The following is a 16150-nucleotide window of genomic DNA, read 5'->3' on the forward strand; positions in this document are numbered from 1 at the left end:
CAACGACTCTGTGTGAACAATATTAACTTACCTTAATTTTTCTTGCAAACTGTCGTATCTTGAGTTACGGCAGTTCGAGAGAAATTTAATTCTCTATAATTGAAGACTTTGGGACAAAAGTCCTTTAAGTCCAAGAAGTGAAAGTGTAAAGGAGATAGCTTCACAAGGGTTTCTCTTCATCCGACTTTCTTCAAACTTGGCACATATATACTACACCAAAAATAAATCAGTACCAATTTTTTCTTTCTTCCGGAAAATAAGTTAGGGGGGCAAAGGGACCCTTTTCAAAAAATAGTCCCCTTGTTTAAAAGGACCACTTTAAAGAAACGAAACTCTGGCGATGAAAAGATTACTTCAAAGTAGGAAATACGGGTTTTGTCATTTTTGCGAGAAAAGGGTTGCAGGAGCCCCCTTCGAAATGACAAAAGACCCTGCACAATCCTTACGGAAATTGGATTTCTGTGGAATTGCTTAAAACCGTGATATGTTGTAGATATGGTGTTCCTAAAAAAAAAGTTTCAATGGGCACAACGACAAATCACTGTCCGTTTTGCCACTACAGGGTCACTTTTTGAAAACAGACGAAGATAGTGATATTAAAAAAATGACTGAAACCGTGATATGTTGTAGATATTGTAATCCTGAAAAAAGCCTCAATAGGCGCAGCCACCAATCAATGACCGTTTGGCCAGTACAGGGCAACTTTAAAAAAATAAAAGAAGAAGAAGAACAGAAGGTAACGGTATTCTGGATTTCGGTGGAATTACTTGAAACTGTGATATGTTGTAGATATTGATTCTGAGAAAGTGTTAAGAGGCACACCCACCAATCAGTGACCATTTGGCAACTACGGGGCCACATATTTTAAAACAGCAGAAGATAAGGATACTCTGGAATTTTGGTAGAATTGTATGAAACCCTGAAAAGTTCTATCCCACAACCCGGTAATGTGATGGGGAAAATAGCGGCCAACGTCATTTAAGCATAGACAACATTCAGATGTTCATCTTGCGGGACAAATGAAAAACCCTGGAAAGCTCTAGACAATTTTTCTAAAATTCACGGCACCTACAATATATCACAATTTCATTCATTTACACCGAAATCCAGAATACCGTTACCTTCAGCTGTTTTTTTTTTTTTTTTTAATATCCCTGTAGTGGCCAAAAGGTCAGTGATGCTATAGTTGTGCAAATTGAGACTCTTTCTCAGGATCACAATATCTACAATATATCACGGTTTCAAACAATTCCACCAAAATCCAGAACAACGTTAGCTTTTTTTTTTTTTTTTTTTTTTTTTTTAAGTGGCCCTGTAGTGGCCTAACGGTTATTAATTGGTGGCTGCGCCTATTGAGACTTTTTCATGATTACAATATCTACAACATATCACGGTTTCAAGCAACTCAACCGGAATCCAAAATAACGTTACCTTCTGTTTTTTTAAGTGGCCCTGTAGTGGCAAACGGTCAGTGATTTGTGGTTGTGCTCATCGAGACCTTTTCTCAGGAACACCATATCTACAACATATCATGGTTTTGAGCAATTAAACCGAAATCCAATTTCTGTAAGAATTGTGCAGGGTCCTTTGTCATTTCGAAGGAGACATTGCCCCTGCAACCCTTTTCTCGCAAGGACGACAAAACATGTATTTCCCACTTTGAAGTTATCCTTTTATCGCCAGAGTTTCGTTTCTTTAAAGTGGTTCTTTTATACAAGGGGACTATTTTTTGAAAAGGGTTTCTTAACTTATTTTCCGAAAAAAAAAAAAAAAAAAAACAACGTGGCGATTTATTTTTGGTCTAGTATATATGTGCCAAGTTTGAAGAAAATCGGACAACGAGAAGCCCTTTTGAAGCTATCTCCTTTACACTTTCACTTTTTGGACTTAACGGGTTTTTGCCTCAAAGTCTTCAATTGAGATACGACGAACATCAAACTGCTTATTCCACAGTTATATTTAGGAATTTAGATATGGCTATTAAAGAGAATTATAGAGCTTCTAAAGGGGAATTCGGTGCTGGTCTTAACTCAAAAATCAATTTTTTTTAGATACGACACTTTGCAAACAAAGGGACGATAAGATACACACAAAAAATTAACACTAAATCTAACCTTTTATTCTATTCATAGAAGAAAAAGGAAGCATCCTCTTGGTCTACCTAATTTCCCCCGGCTACTTATTCCCCTTCTTGATTTTTTTAAATTCAAACATTTACCGTTCTTTATAACTAAACGATGTAAATATTCCTTTGCTATAATAACTAAAGTTCCATTATGTTGATATCCGTGCAAGTTGATGTGGAACACCAGTTTCGCTTATCAGCTCCTGGTGTTACTGACGATGGCCGACTTGAATCACAACTAAAACAATCGAAAGTATGATAGGAGAAACGAAAGAAAGTAACAACTAAGAAAACGAAACAGACGAGTAAAATGGCCGAAAGAAAGAAAAAGGAACACAATTCTTACACGCATCAACAAAGAGCATAAGAGACTGGAAAGTCAATGAAATTCTTAGAAATGGTAAGAAACATTATTGTTCTACGTGGAATTCGAAAAACTAACAAATTTATTTTGTAGGGGAGCTTGATCTCGATACTTTCTAAATACGCCACTGACTGTATGCTATACATATGTTTTATGGACTACTTCTAATAGAGCAACATTACGAAGAGTGAGTTCAAATACAAGAATATTGAAAATAGATCTTGTTATTCAAACTTGGCTGGAATTTAATTTCAACAACAGGATCAAAATGTCCATCCAAATGAGAATCTCGGTGATGCCGTCGGTCAGCCTGATGGCCTAGATTCGATTCTAATGGGACGTGATTTATTCTATCGTCCTAGTCTTGTCCAAATGCTACTTAGGGAGTTTATACACATACTCTGAAACGAGTATTGGAAAAAGTAAGGGGGAGGGTTGATGGTGGTCGCGGCGTGGTGCTAACTGAATCATTTTCTGTAAGTATCGAGATCATAGAAATGTCGAGCTGGGACATTCCATGTCAAATCAACAAGTCATCAGACTTGACCATCTCAGATTTGTGTAAAAATTGGTGTACAGCTTTATTACAGTGGGAGATGAAAAAATCCCAAATATTACCTCTCCCCTATGAAAGTGTCTCCTTACAGGGTGTTCAAAAATGTCAAAAATTGCGTTTTTTCTGTTACAGTGATTATTAAAAATTATTATAAAATGGCTAATATGTGCACTAGAGACGTGAAACAAACACCATTGGAAAGTTTGAAGATTGCTCTACAAGTTGTACTATATTGAAAAGACTTGTAAAATAAAAAATAACACTTCAAAAATTCAAATTAAGATTTGAATTTTGAATTTGGCATAGAAATATCCCTCTGAATTTGTTCAAAATTGTTCAGATTGTAGTTTCATATGTGTACTAAAACACCACAAAGTTGCATTTTATGCACTCAATGGGATCCGATTCAAAATTCAACATAAACCAAGCATTGCACGATATTGATCATGTGAATATCTGGGTTTAGACCGATAACCATTTGCCTGGAGTTATTTACCTACAGCATCAAAGGAATTTATATTTATTTTCATTTGTTTCTTGATGTATTCATTTGAATTCACACAATTATCCACTCTTTCGAGTTATTTAGATGTTTCTAAATTTATATTGGCTACATTGATACATGTTATTTTCATTCCGTTGTTTCAAGATTGCTGTCACAGATATGTGGAAGTGGATAATTGAAATAGGAAAAAAAAAATTATTGACTAATTGTTTGTGCTGAAAGTGTGTGAAGTGATTGTGAGCAGTGTCACTGTGTTTCATAACACATTTGATACAAATACAGGGTTTGTATGATAAGTAATGAGACCAGGTCTGGAAACATTGTTTTATTGATCTGATCTGTACAGGGACTTAAAAGCTTTCGAAGTACTCTCCTCTTGCGTCGATGCACTTCTGCAATCGATGTTTCCACGCTGCAAACGCCCCCTGGAAGTCAGCAGCCGGCATGTCCTTTAGAAATGTGGTCACGGCTGCTTGGATGGCTGTGACGTCTGCAAAACGGGTTCCTTTCAAGCGTGGCTTCAGCTTCGGGAAGAGGAAGAAGTCGGCCGGGCTCACATCTGGGCTGTAGGGTGGTTGTGGAAGGACTTCCACCCCAATCCGGGTCAAAAAGGAGGTCACTAAGAAGGCGGTGTGGGCAGGGGCATTGTCGTGATGCAACTTCCACCGGCTAGCGATCGCCGGTCTTTTCCGCTTGACGCTCCTGTGCAGTCTCTCAAGGACTTGTTTGTAGAAGGCGGCGTTGACGGCTTGTCCTTGGGGTACAAACTCCTTGTGGACCACCCCCACATTGTCAAAAAAAACAATCAACATTGTTTTCACCTTTGACTTCGACATTCTGGCCTTCTTGGGGCGCGGGGACGCAGGAGTGTGCCACTCCGCGCTTTGACGTTTCGTTTCAGGGTCGTACTGGAACACCCACGACTCGTCACCTGTTATGACGTCATCTTCAAAGTTAGGGTCACTGTTCATGAGGTTCAACAGTTCCTGACAACAATCAACACGTCGTTGCTTTTGTTCGTCAGTCAACACTCGCGGCACCAGTTTCGCACAGATTTTTCTCATTCCCAATTGTTCCGTCACAATCTTGTGCACTGTTGTGTGGTTCATATCGAGTTCATCAGCAATCAATCTCAACGATAATCGACGGTCTGAGTTCAGGAGATCCCTCACTTTTGCCACAGTTTCGTCCGTAGTCACTGTTGTCGGGCGTCCAGCCCTCTCCAGATCCTCAACGCTTTCCCGGCCGTTCCGGAACGCACTGTGCCAACGAAACACCTGGGCTTTGGATAGGGCTTCCTCTTTGTAGGCCTCCGTGATGAGAGAAAGCGTCTGAGTAGCCGTTTTCCCCAGGCGAACGCAAAATTTGATCGCATAACGCTGTTCGATGGAACCCTCCATGTTTGTTGATTTTCCGCCGTGACAAGAATGTTCACAAGGGCTTTGTCCAAGGCTTGTCCGCGCTCCACTAAGGCTCGGAGCCAACTGACGCGCGGTGCGTTGCTTTGCTCGGACCCCCCCCTACATCCTCCATCACCGACAAACCCGCTCCAGCGACACGCGCGCCGCGGCGCGGCGAGTCTCATTACTTATCATACAGACCTTTTATTGTGAAAGGGAGGAAAATATATCCCTCCCTTTCATAATATGTTCTGTAATAGCAATCCTGAAACAAAGGAATGAAAATTACATGTATCAATGTAGCCAACATAAATTTAGAAACATCCATACTGACTAACAAGAATAATGACCTGTATTAAGTACTGTTTGGAAACGTAATACCTCTCGAAATAACTCAAAACGTGGATAATTGTGTAAATTCAAATGAATATATCAAGAAACAAATTAAATTGAATATAAATTCCTTTGATGCTGCAGGTAAATAGCTCCAGGCAAATGGTTATCGATCTGAACCCAAATATTCACATGGTCAATATCGTGCAATGTTTGGTTTTGTTGAATTTTGAATCGGATCCCATTGAGTGCCCAAAATGCTACTTTGTGGTGTTTTAGTACACATATGAGACTACAATCTGGACAATTTTGAACAAATTCAGAGAGACGTTTCTATGTCAAATTCAAAATTCAAATCTTAATTTGAATTTTTGAAGTGTTATTTTTTATTTTACAGCTCTTATCTTTGACACTGATTACAGTTCTTACTGTTATTTTTTATTTTACAGGTTTTCTTTCAATATAGTACAACTTGTAGAGCAATCTTAAAGCTTTCCAATGGTGTTTGTTCCACGTCTCTATTGCACATATTAGCCATTTTATGGCAATTGTTAATAGTCACTGTAACTGAAGAAACGCAATTTTTTTTGGCATTTTTGAACACTCTGTATGGAGACACTTTCAGGAGGAGAGAGGTAATATTTGGGATGTTTTCATCTCCCACTGTAATAAAGCTGTGCACCAGTTTTTACAAAAATCTAAGATCGCCAGGTCAGATGTTGCCATTTCAATGATATATATATTTTTTGTATGTTCTACGTTTCTGCCTTCCTTCTTATTTAACAAAATAGTGTGCAAACAGAATTACTTGAAACAGGCCAATTCGTTCATTTTGGAACGGGCCATCTTCTACAATTATAGTATCAACAAAAAGATTTAAAACAATTATAGTGAAACAGTCAACTGGGCCATAGTGTTGTGACTTTTTTTTTTTTATAAAATCCCCCTCAAGGGAGATGAATAGAATAGAATAGAATAGGGACCCATATATTCCTTTTGTGTAACATTTTTACAAGTAGTTCAGAAGTTCAGAGGAATGGCTTGTGCTAAGATTATTGTAGACGAACAAGTAGAACGTGTACTTCGTGAAGTGTCAAGTGTCATGAAGACATTAGTGGATCTGAAAGTGAGTTTGAGTGCAGTGGACATGAAATTTAATCTGAAACAAGTGCAGACGAAAGTGACGGTCAAGTGGTTAGTGACTCACATAATTTTTACGGAAAGAATCGATACAAGTGGACAGATAAGCCTTTAATCCGCGGTAGAACACCATAACATAACATAATGAAATGCCATTTACCTGGCCTAATAGGAAAATAATTGCAAATATCAAAGTCAAAATTGACATCTCCCTTTTAATTTGTTTACAGAACACATTGCAGTTTTTTACTGTATTAAGAATTTAATTAAACTATTGCAGTAAAATGAGATAATGAACTATCGACTTCAAAATAATAATTAATTTAGAAATCCTGAAGTAAAATTATGGTGCCAAAACCAAACTTAAATCATTAAGTATCCGTTCGAGTACTAATAAATAGCTTAAAGAGTATTTATCTGTAAATTTTGTATTTCAGAAAAACCTAGAACACAAGAGTGTCAATATTTTCAAGAATGTCACATGTGCATGCACAAGTATTATAAGCATTTTTGAATGTATGTGTATTATGTTAAACATAAATAGTTTATGCTGGGTTCCAGGGACCCATTTATTCCTTTAATGTAACAAAAAATATGTGTGCCGGTTACGGGTTAAATAAAGTAAGATTTAATTTAGATTAAGTTAATTGCTTTAAAATAGCACCGGCACACATATCTTGAAGCTGAAAGATAATATAGTATACTGTACGAATACTGATTAGTACCTAGGTATATTTTGAATTAAGATTTGAATACTATCTACTAGAGATGCGCACGAGTCGAGACACACTTTGTCAAATTCGAAATGAGTCGAGACAAACATATTTCTTGACTCGAATTTTCGAGTCGAAACTGCTCATAAAACTCTCGACTCGACTCGAATGTCTCGAAAACCTTTCTATACTTTTAATATTATTTTGAAGAAAGTATTCACTCAGAAACAGCCTTGAAACTAATTCCAGCATTTATTAGTTTAGAAAGGTGCAGAATGCATAAACTTAATAGTTAATCTTTCGAGATCAAGATTTAATTTTCAGCTCAATTCAGTTAATTAGTGAAGTGCTGGCCGTGTGTAGAATGGAGAAGGCACGCAATGTATCTGAGTTTGACCGAGGGCAGGTTATAATGGTCCGGAGACTCGGCACGAGAATTTCGGAAATTGCAGGACTTGCCGGGTGTTCGAGGAGTGCTGTGGTGAGTGTCTTCAACAAGTGGCGAAACCAAGGGGAAACGACTTCCAAACGTCGAGGAGTTGGGCGCCCCCACCTCATTACAGATGTCGGACGTCGTAGGCTGGGCAGAGTGGTAAAACAGGACAGGCAGCATACTGTGGCGGAATTAACATCAGACTTTAACGCTGGGCAAAGTACAAGTGTGTCTGAGCACACAGTGCACCGAACACTCCTAACGATGGGCCTACGCAGCCGACGATCCATCCATGAGCGAATGTTAACACCAGGACATCGTCAACTATGACTGAAATGAACTCGTGACCGGACCTTGACGCAGTCGCAGAACGTTGCATTATCTGATGAATCCCAATACCTTTTTCATCATGACGATGGGAGGGTGCGAATTCGTCGTGTTCCAAAGGAACAGTTCCTTGGCACCTGTATTGCGGGACGGAGACAAGCTGGCGGCGGCTTAATTATGCTCTGGGGGACATTCACGTGAGCATCCATGTGTGTAGTGGAGCTCGAGAAAGGCACCATGACGGCAGTGCGTATCGCACATTGCTTGGAGAATACTACATTCCCTCATGACGACCATGTTTCCCAACATTAGTGGCATTTTTCGACAACATAATGCACCATTTCACAAGGAGAGGAGTGTGATGGAGTGGTTCGAGGAGCACAGAGGCAAGTTCCAAGTGATGTGCTGGTCCGCCAACTCGTCGGATCTGAACCCAATCAAACACATCTGGGATGTGATTGAACGCGACGTCAGAGCGCATCTCCCCTCCCCGGAATTTACGGGAATTAGGTTACCTGTGTGTGCACATGTGGTGCCAACTCTCTCCAGCAATCTACCAAGAATCAAGGCGATTATACCGGCTAGGCTAAAGAAGACAGTGATTATGAGAAATGAATGAAATGGTGGAATGAAAAAATGGGAGAACCCCGACTAAGCCCACGCACACGGTGTTTGTCCACTACAAAGTTCACTTGGTGCGAGATGGGACCGAGCCAGGGACCCCATACACCAGAGGTGAACGCTCTGCCACTGAGCCACCGCGGCCCCAACTTACATTCCGTATCTCATCGTTCAAAAAGCGATACGCTCTTCCAAACTGACCTGTCTGCATCCACTGCTATCTACAGTCCAACATTTCCCAGTTCAGGGAAATTTTCCCTATTACCTCAGCATAAACTAAAAATTATCTTTCTCTGTCTAGAATTTTCTAAGCAAACAGATATGATATACAGTATTAAAAAACACCTGGTTGTGATTGCTGATCTTTCCTCCTGCATGCACTATTCATATCCCATAAAAATGTAACCCAGTTATTTACTACTGCTCACTGATATTGTGACTAAGCGTCAAAGCATACAACAAACACCATCTATTCATACGTAATCTATTAAAAAATATAAAGACACAGTTTTTTGAGTCAATTTTTCTTAAATTTTTGGGCTATTGCGTTTGCTTTCTGCTCAGTAAATCATGTCTTTTCATTTAATTTTAGATATGTATGCTTATCACCAAGTTATCAATGTAACTTCTGTCCGCGTTTAATATAATCTCGTCTTGGCCATTTACAAGACAACATTAATAGATGAGCAAATAAGATTCACTATTATTATTTTACTTGTATTTGCCGCTAGTTGGATTAGCAAAAGATTCAATGTCTCTTTCCTATATAATTTTAACTGAAGTTTTTGTGTTACAGGTAGACCACAACACCCACCGAAGCAGCGACCAACACAATCGAAACCTTCTCCAGTGTTTCCAGATGTTGGTGTGCCCAGTTACGACAGCCATCATCATTCGTTTCATCATCATTGGCATAAACCAATATGGCCACCACAACCACCAGATTTTACCATAAAAAATTCAGGAGGAGGTCAGAAACCATGGAATGCACGACCTACAAGCACAACTAGTATTAAGCCTACAAGATTTCCCAATGTTCCTGAAGATGATTGGCCTGAATTTAGTCAAACAACAAAACAGCCTCAAGTATGGCAACCTCCAAAGGAAACAACTCGATTATCGAAACCCACTCGTCCACTAACAACAACTGGTTCTACTCGTCCTGTTATAAGGCCACCACAAACAACTCGACCCATGAGTCAAACTACTAGGAGACCCATTACAACGGCATTTGTAACGAGACCCAATCGAATCACTTCTACTAGAAGACCAACTATCATTGAGGTAAGTGTAGAAAATTGCATGCACAGAATTTCACTGAGAGAGCGTTCAAACACTCAATTCCAGAATTTTCAGAGCAAACGTGATTTTTACATATTTTTTCAAGAGGAGCTTAATGCTGAAACCTCCGTTGCGTACACCATTGAGTGTGGAAACCTTTTGTGATTTGTTACTTGTTTCCAATTACTTTCCTCGCACGTGCAATTTATTAGAGAATAAATGTGGTTATAGAGATACGCGAAATTCAATAGTTATCTTAATTCAGTTCTTATTCGATCTTGGGAATCGAAAATCGATTATATATATATATATATATATATATATATATATATATATATATATATATATATATATACAGGGTGTTTAATAAGTAATGGTCATAAATTAAACCGTAGATAGTACATGCCAAAACTAACAAAAAAGTCTTAGTAAACATGTGTCCGCAAACGCTTCGTAACGGAGATAGGGGCTGTCAAAAGTTTGGGAAAATGAAGTTTAGAGACGAATATCTCAAAAAGTATGAATCGAACAGAGGGCGGTCCAATGAATGACTATCGAAGTCAGACATGCGCTATGCAGAAATGCATGGTTGATAACTCTGCAATGCGCGCGCAAGGGATTCCCCAAAGAAACGGAAGGAATCCCGGAAAATTGTCTAAGGAAAGGGGGCTCGAGATGAACATCGAGGGCGAGTCTATCCATCAGTAATTCATACGTCGTGGTACCAGGTCGAAAGCTCGAAAAGATACAAAATGGCGGACAATGTTTACGTGCCGTGTGTGGTTGCATAACCAGCAGGAAATGACAGAGGTAATCGAAGTGTGGTGATGTACGTTCAAAATTGCTCCAGGAAGAATTCCGACAACTAATGCAAACGTACAAGTGTGGCAGCACTTAGGTAAATCAAACGGTATGCAAGGCACTGATGAAGCATAATGTGCTAAGCAGTTAACGTAACGAATATCCGCAAACTGGATTGCAATGGGAAAAGCATGAAAACATTCGAGTATGTGGGAGGCGAATCTGAAACATTCCGCATGTTGAACGCGTAAATGTATTACAACAAGCAAAAAATGATGGACATGTAGTGTTTCTCCATATCAACAAACAGAAATCGTCATGTTGGTAATGTGTACAGCATTAATCATAAGGTAAACAGTAAATACCCAGATGTGTAACCACAGAAGAGATGCATGAGCAATTAACGTACCTCTATCATTAAAGTAAATGTTGGAAGTGTCGTTCATTCATGCGTACTCGTTTTCGCAAAGATCCACGTACTCGTGATAACATGTCGGCATCCTGTTGAATATGTCCGCACCATTGTTCCACCCTTTCTCGAAAATCTTAGATCAGAACCACTGCATTCAGTGGGCACTTCAGCGGATTTGAACCCGTAACATCATGCACCCAAGGTGAGCTCAACGTCTGTTGCAACCCCGATTCAGTATTTCCAGCTGGCTTGCATGTTCTACCAGTGTTCCTTTCGGCCATTCCATTCATTTTCGCGCATCGTTTGTTTTACCTTGGTATTGGTACAGTAAAGGACTACTCTGTACATGTGCATTCGTCTTAGGAATGTGCTCTGAAGTAGTTTAGAACATGCACCACCACCTTTCTTCGATTGCCTCTCTCATTTCCTGTTGTTTATGCAACCACACATGGCACGTAAACATTGTCCGCCATTTTGTATCTTTTCGAGCTTTCGAACTGGTACCACGACGTATGAATTACTGGTGGATAGACTCGCCCTCGATGTTCATCTCGAGCCCCCTTTCCTTAGACAATTTTCCGGGAATCCCTCCGTTTCTTTGGGGAATCCCTTGCGCGAGCATTGCAGAGTTATCAACCATGCATTTCTGCATAGCGCATGTCTGACTTCGATAGTCATTCATTGGACCGCCCTCTGTCCGATTCATACTTTTTGAGATATTCGTCTCTAAACTTCATTTTCCCACACCTTCGACAGCCCCTATCTCCGTTACGAAGCGTTTGCGGACACATGTTTACTAAGACTTTTTTGTTAGTTTTGGCATGTACTATCTACGGTTTAATTTATGACCATTACTTATTAAACACCCTATATATATATATGTTCTAGCACGAACCTTCTGCATCATCAGAAAGAATCAGAAAGGTTTGTTTGGACACTGTCCCGGAAAACTCACAGTACCTGGTCCTAGGTGAAGATCTCAAGCAATTCTCAGATTCTCGTGCAATTATTCCACAAGGATAAGCGAATTCATGAGTTTGTACACAAAAGCGAACACGAGATGAATCGTTGATCAAGTCTTCTTGATCTGGACTTGGTTCCAGAAAGGTCAATTCATCAAAGCGAGTGCAAAAAGCTAATACATCCTTAATCGAGCGCAGGCAGCGTTCCAGATTGGAATTGGAAAAACCGAATGTATTTTCAGATTATTTTGTTTGTTAATGCCCAGTCAGACTTGGGCAAATAACACCTTTAGACACCCCGTCACTTCAAACGATCTGACATTTGAAATTCGAACTGGACCATAGTGCCACGTAGCAACCGGAAATATTTTTTGTACAAAAGATGAAGGATCAATTAATATCACTACAGGTAACAGATGGTTCAAGAAATTTTCCTTGGATTGCAAGAACCTTATCAATCAAGGTCAGGTAGGCCAAACACTGTATTTCGAGGTCGTCCGTTAGGCCATAGAAACAAATTCGACAACTAGCACGTGAGCTCGATATCACACAATCTGTTATTCGATCTTCACGACGTCAGGAAAAATACACGGAGGTGTCGTATTGTGCTTCACGAATTCACCCCAACTAAAGCACAGAAGCGAGTACATGTGTACAAGGAAACTCTGGAAAACTCGTATAATCTGAATTTCCTGAGTTGAGTAATAACGTGGAATGAAAAATGGATGTTTCTACCGAAATCCTAATATGCATAAGCAGTAATTAACCAAGGGTCAGGTGTCGAAACTTGTCACCAAGCACGGGCGTTTCGTATATAAGTGATGCTCTACTTTTGGTGGAATTATGAGAATATAAGTGTTGAACTTGGTGCTACACCTCTATATAACCCGGACCTCGCACCCTTGGGCTAATTGTTTGTTGAAGTTAAGATTCTTTTCCAGTACTGAGGTTATATGAGACATGGAGCTACAGTTTAAGGTTGAATCCAAACCTCCATAATCCATTCAATGTTCTTCCCCAACAATCGAACCCGAAATCTCATGGAGCAAAGGAGACTCACCACTAGACCAGCGAGAGAGTTTCTTGGATTAATTCAAGGCCAAATAAATAAGTAACAATTTATATAGAAGAAAGTGTAATAGATACCACATCAAGGATATATGCCAGTAAAAGCTATATTAACATTACTTTTCAACATAGCATCAACTTTCTCTACATATTTCTTTCATCGTGGCACAAGTTTCAAAATACCTTGTCAATTGAAGCCATTGTTTTCGGGAGTATAGCATCCGCACGCAACCCATTTAACTTTATTATAGGAATTGAAACGTTGAACAGCCAATAAATTCTTTAACGGGTCAAAATATGATAGCCTGAAGGTGCAATGTAAGGATTGTACGGCGCGTGCTCGACCCCTTCCCACCGAAACTTTTTGAGATAAGCAGCCATATGGAGCGTGCATTGCTATGAAGAACTTCTACATTTCCAGCATTAATGTTAAGGCGTTTGTGATAATACACACGACGTAATTTTGCCAATGTTGTTTCATAGGAAGCACATCACAGTGACTCCGCGTGTTAGAAAATCCGTTAGTGCGTGTAGAGTTCGCCTAGTATTCGTTACATGTAGTGTTATATGTAAATAAAGAAAGAAGAAAACAAAACATTCTCCTTCAACATACCGTACCACATGGTCCAGGTATGTCATCATTCATAGCCCCTTAGGTACATTCTGGGAAGTTTTGTGGCATCCACCAAATACTACTTTATGAAATTTATGTTCATCATGCAGATATATTGTACCGTACGAAATGTTAAACATATGGCAACAATCAAGGATGGGTTTGCCGTTCTTTACGAATTGCCTCTTCAATGGCCATGATATTTTGCTGTTGTTACTGGGTGGTCTGAACGTGGAAAATTCACAAGTTCATACGGCATTCTTCCAAGAATTAACATCATCTGGAGATGCTACTACGGCTCATATAGTATTCTTCTTACACGCACACCATTTTGCTGTGAATTTACTCTGATTTTATCTTTTTACGCTCAGAACTACACTCTGTTCTTCACAAGAAGACGACTATAACACACACGCCCTATTTGCCCAATATTTCACCCTCCTGCCGCTGGAGGCACAACTATTCGAACAACTGCCGACTGCAGTACGAATTTCAAAATACTTCTCTTTCAATTTTGACGTTCCAGATTAGTATATTATTTGTTGTTACTTATTGTTCTACACAAAAAATTGTTGTTACTTATTGATCTACTTTCATACTCGTTCTTATCCGTGGCTTACTACGAAATCATTCCAGACAGTCGAACAACTAATGATAAAAGTATACCCCAAACAGTTGGAGTGGATGTAGAGCATTGTGTACCAAAAATATGTCCTAAACATTGGTGAACAGAAAGAGAATCCTTCTGCAGCAAGACAGTGCAAAGCGTCATACAAAAGAACTCGAAATAAACTTCAGGAACTTGAACTGATACCGTATCCGGCATACTGTATACAGTATAATCCACATGTCGTACCATTGGGTTATTACTTGTTCTGATCCATGGTTCACTTTCTGGTCTCGCAATGCTTCAACAATGAAGAGGAATTAAAAGTTACAATGCGAACAAGAACTATTAGCGGCATGGGATCAAAGAACTAGCCGAAGGACAACTTCAGATGGTGCAATACTATGGGTGTTGCTTTTAATCTTAGGGGACTTTCGTAAGATGCACGAAACAAATAAATGTTCGAAAAAATACAAAACTTTGGGGTATCATTGTATGATATGACTTACGTGTCCAATTACTTAAAATTATGCTACACATTAACGATAATGATAATATATTTTTGGTTAACTCACTCCCCTATTTGTCTTATAATAGAAGTATTTATTTTCATTGCAGTTATAGCACAACAAGTAATAATTTTATCGGAGGAGGAGAAAGAAATTGTCAATTCAGAGATAGAGAAAACAATTTCTAAAATATTTCTGAATTCAATCTTATTTTCTTATATTTTAATACATAAATATTTCACGTAGACCTGAAAAAGACAAACAAGATCAAATTGCAGTTGTGTCCAGTATTTTAAGTATAGACTGAGTAACCTGAAAGCTACGAGTATCAGTTGAAAACTTCCTAGATGGAATCAAGCAAACAATGATGGTAAGATTGGATCCCATGGCTTTGGATGTTGCGATCAAAATGAAATTGAATGACACTAGTGTAGCTACCTTTTCAAAGCAAACTGTAGGACTTCGTGCACCTAATGAACGGGGAGGGGGATAAATGTACCAGAGGTCTTTTTTCTGTAATAATGTAATATAAATCTCAAGTTTAGTGAATAGCGAATTAGATAAAAGTAAATGTGACAACTTATGTCATATACGTAAGATCTATATCATTTAAATGTAATAAAAAATATGACTAATTTAAATAAATGAACCCTGAATGTTATAGGCTTTATGTCGCTGGGTACATTGATGTTGCTTTGCCAGCCTAAAGCTGTTGTGAGGTTTCATTCTATTTATTTTTAAGACTGTGAAATGCTGTGGAAACTAAATTCCGACAACAATAATGATAGTCACAAAGTTCATCAATGAACGAGAAAGTCGGGACATTTTCAAGTCCCCGGGAAGAGGGCCATTTTCTCAGATATCGGGACGAGTGGTCATCTTAATTAGCATGTAAAGAAGCCAATATTGTAAATTATTTATAAGAACATTTAATAATTATTTCATATTATTATCACTCACTACCATTATTACAATATTTGTTTGTTCCAATTTTAATAACCTTTGGTATTTATTGTTGTTCAACCCAATTTTAATACATGGATTTATTTGAATAAATATACACATTTGAAATATATCACTTCATAAGTAGATAGATGTGCAAAACCTAGTTATTTGTATCTTGAAGAATACTTAACTGCAAATGATTTGTTTCTTTCGTTAGGATTCAACGATTCCCCCAGATGTTATTGAATCCGTGTTTGGAAGACCAGATCTGTCATTCCCACCGTGTAAGTATAATCATAAATAAACACTACAATATTACAATATCGTTATATATTCTGTTTCCGTGTGAAATTAAGTCAAAATTTCATTGAAGTCAATCATTGAACCTTCTACGTCTTTACTTAATCTCTGAGTTCTCCTACTTTGAAATAAAAC

The 16150-nt window shown here is 38.7% G+C and overlaps 1 protein-coding gene across 2 annotated transcripts in view; it reads left to right on the top strand.

Moving 5' to 3' along the window:
• The window catches only part of LOC145664516 (uncharacterized), a 228240-nt gene that overhangs the window by 191621 nt on the left and 20469 nt on the right, over positions 1-16150 (top strand). For both annotated transcript variants that reach the window (XM_081731252.1, XM_081731251.1), the window contains exons 4-5: positions 9314-9801; positions 15933-15999. In XM_081731252.1, the coding sequence (XP_081587378.1) occupies positions 9314-9801; positions 15933-15999 (555 nt within the window). The remainder of the gene's footprint in view (positions 1-9313; positions 9802-15932; positions 16000-16150) is intronic.

The sequence above is a fragment of the Thermobia domestica genome, chromosome 11, assembly GCF_964235325.1.
Source record: "Thermobia domestica chromosome 11, izTheDome1.hap1.1, whole genome shotgun sequence".
Taxonomy (NCBI): domain Eukaryota; kingdom Metazoa; phylum Arthropoda; class Insecta; order Zygentoma; family Lepismatidae; genus Thermobia; species Thermobia domestica.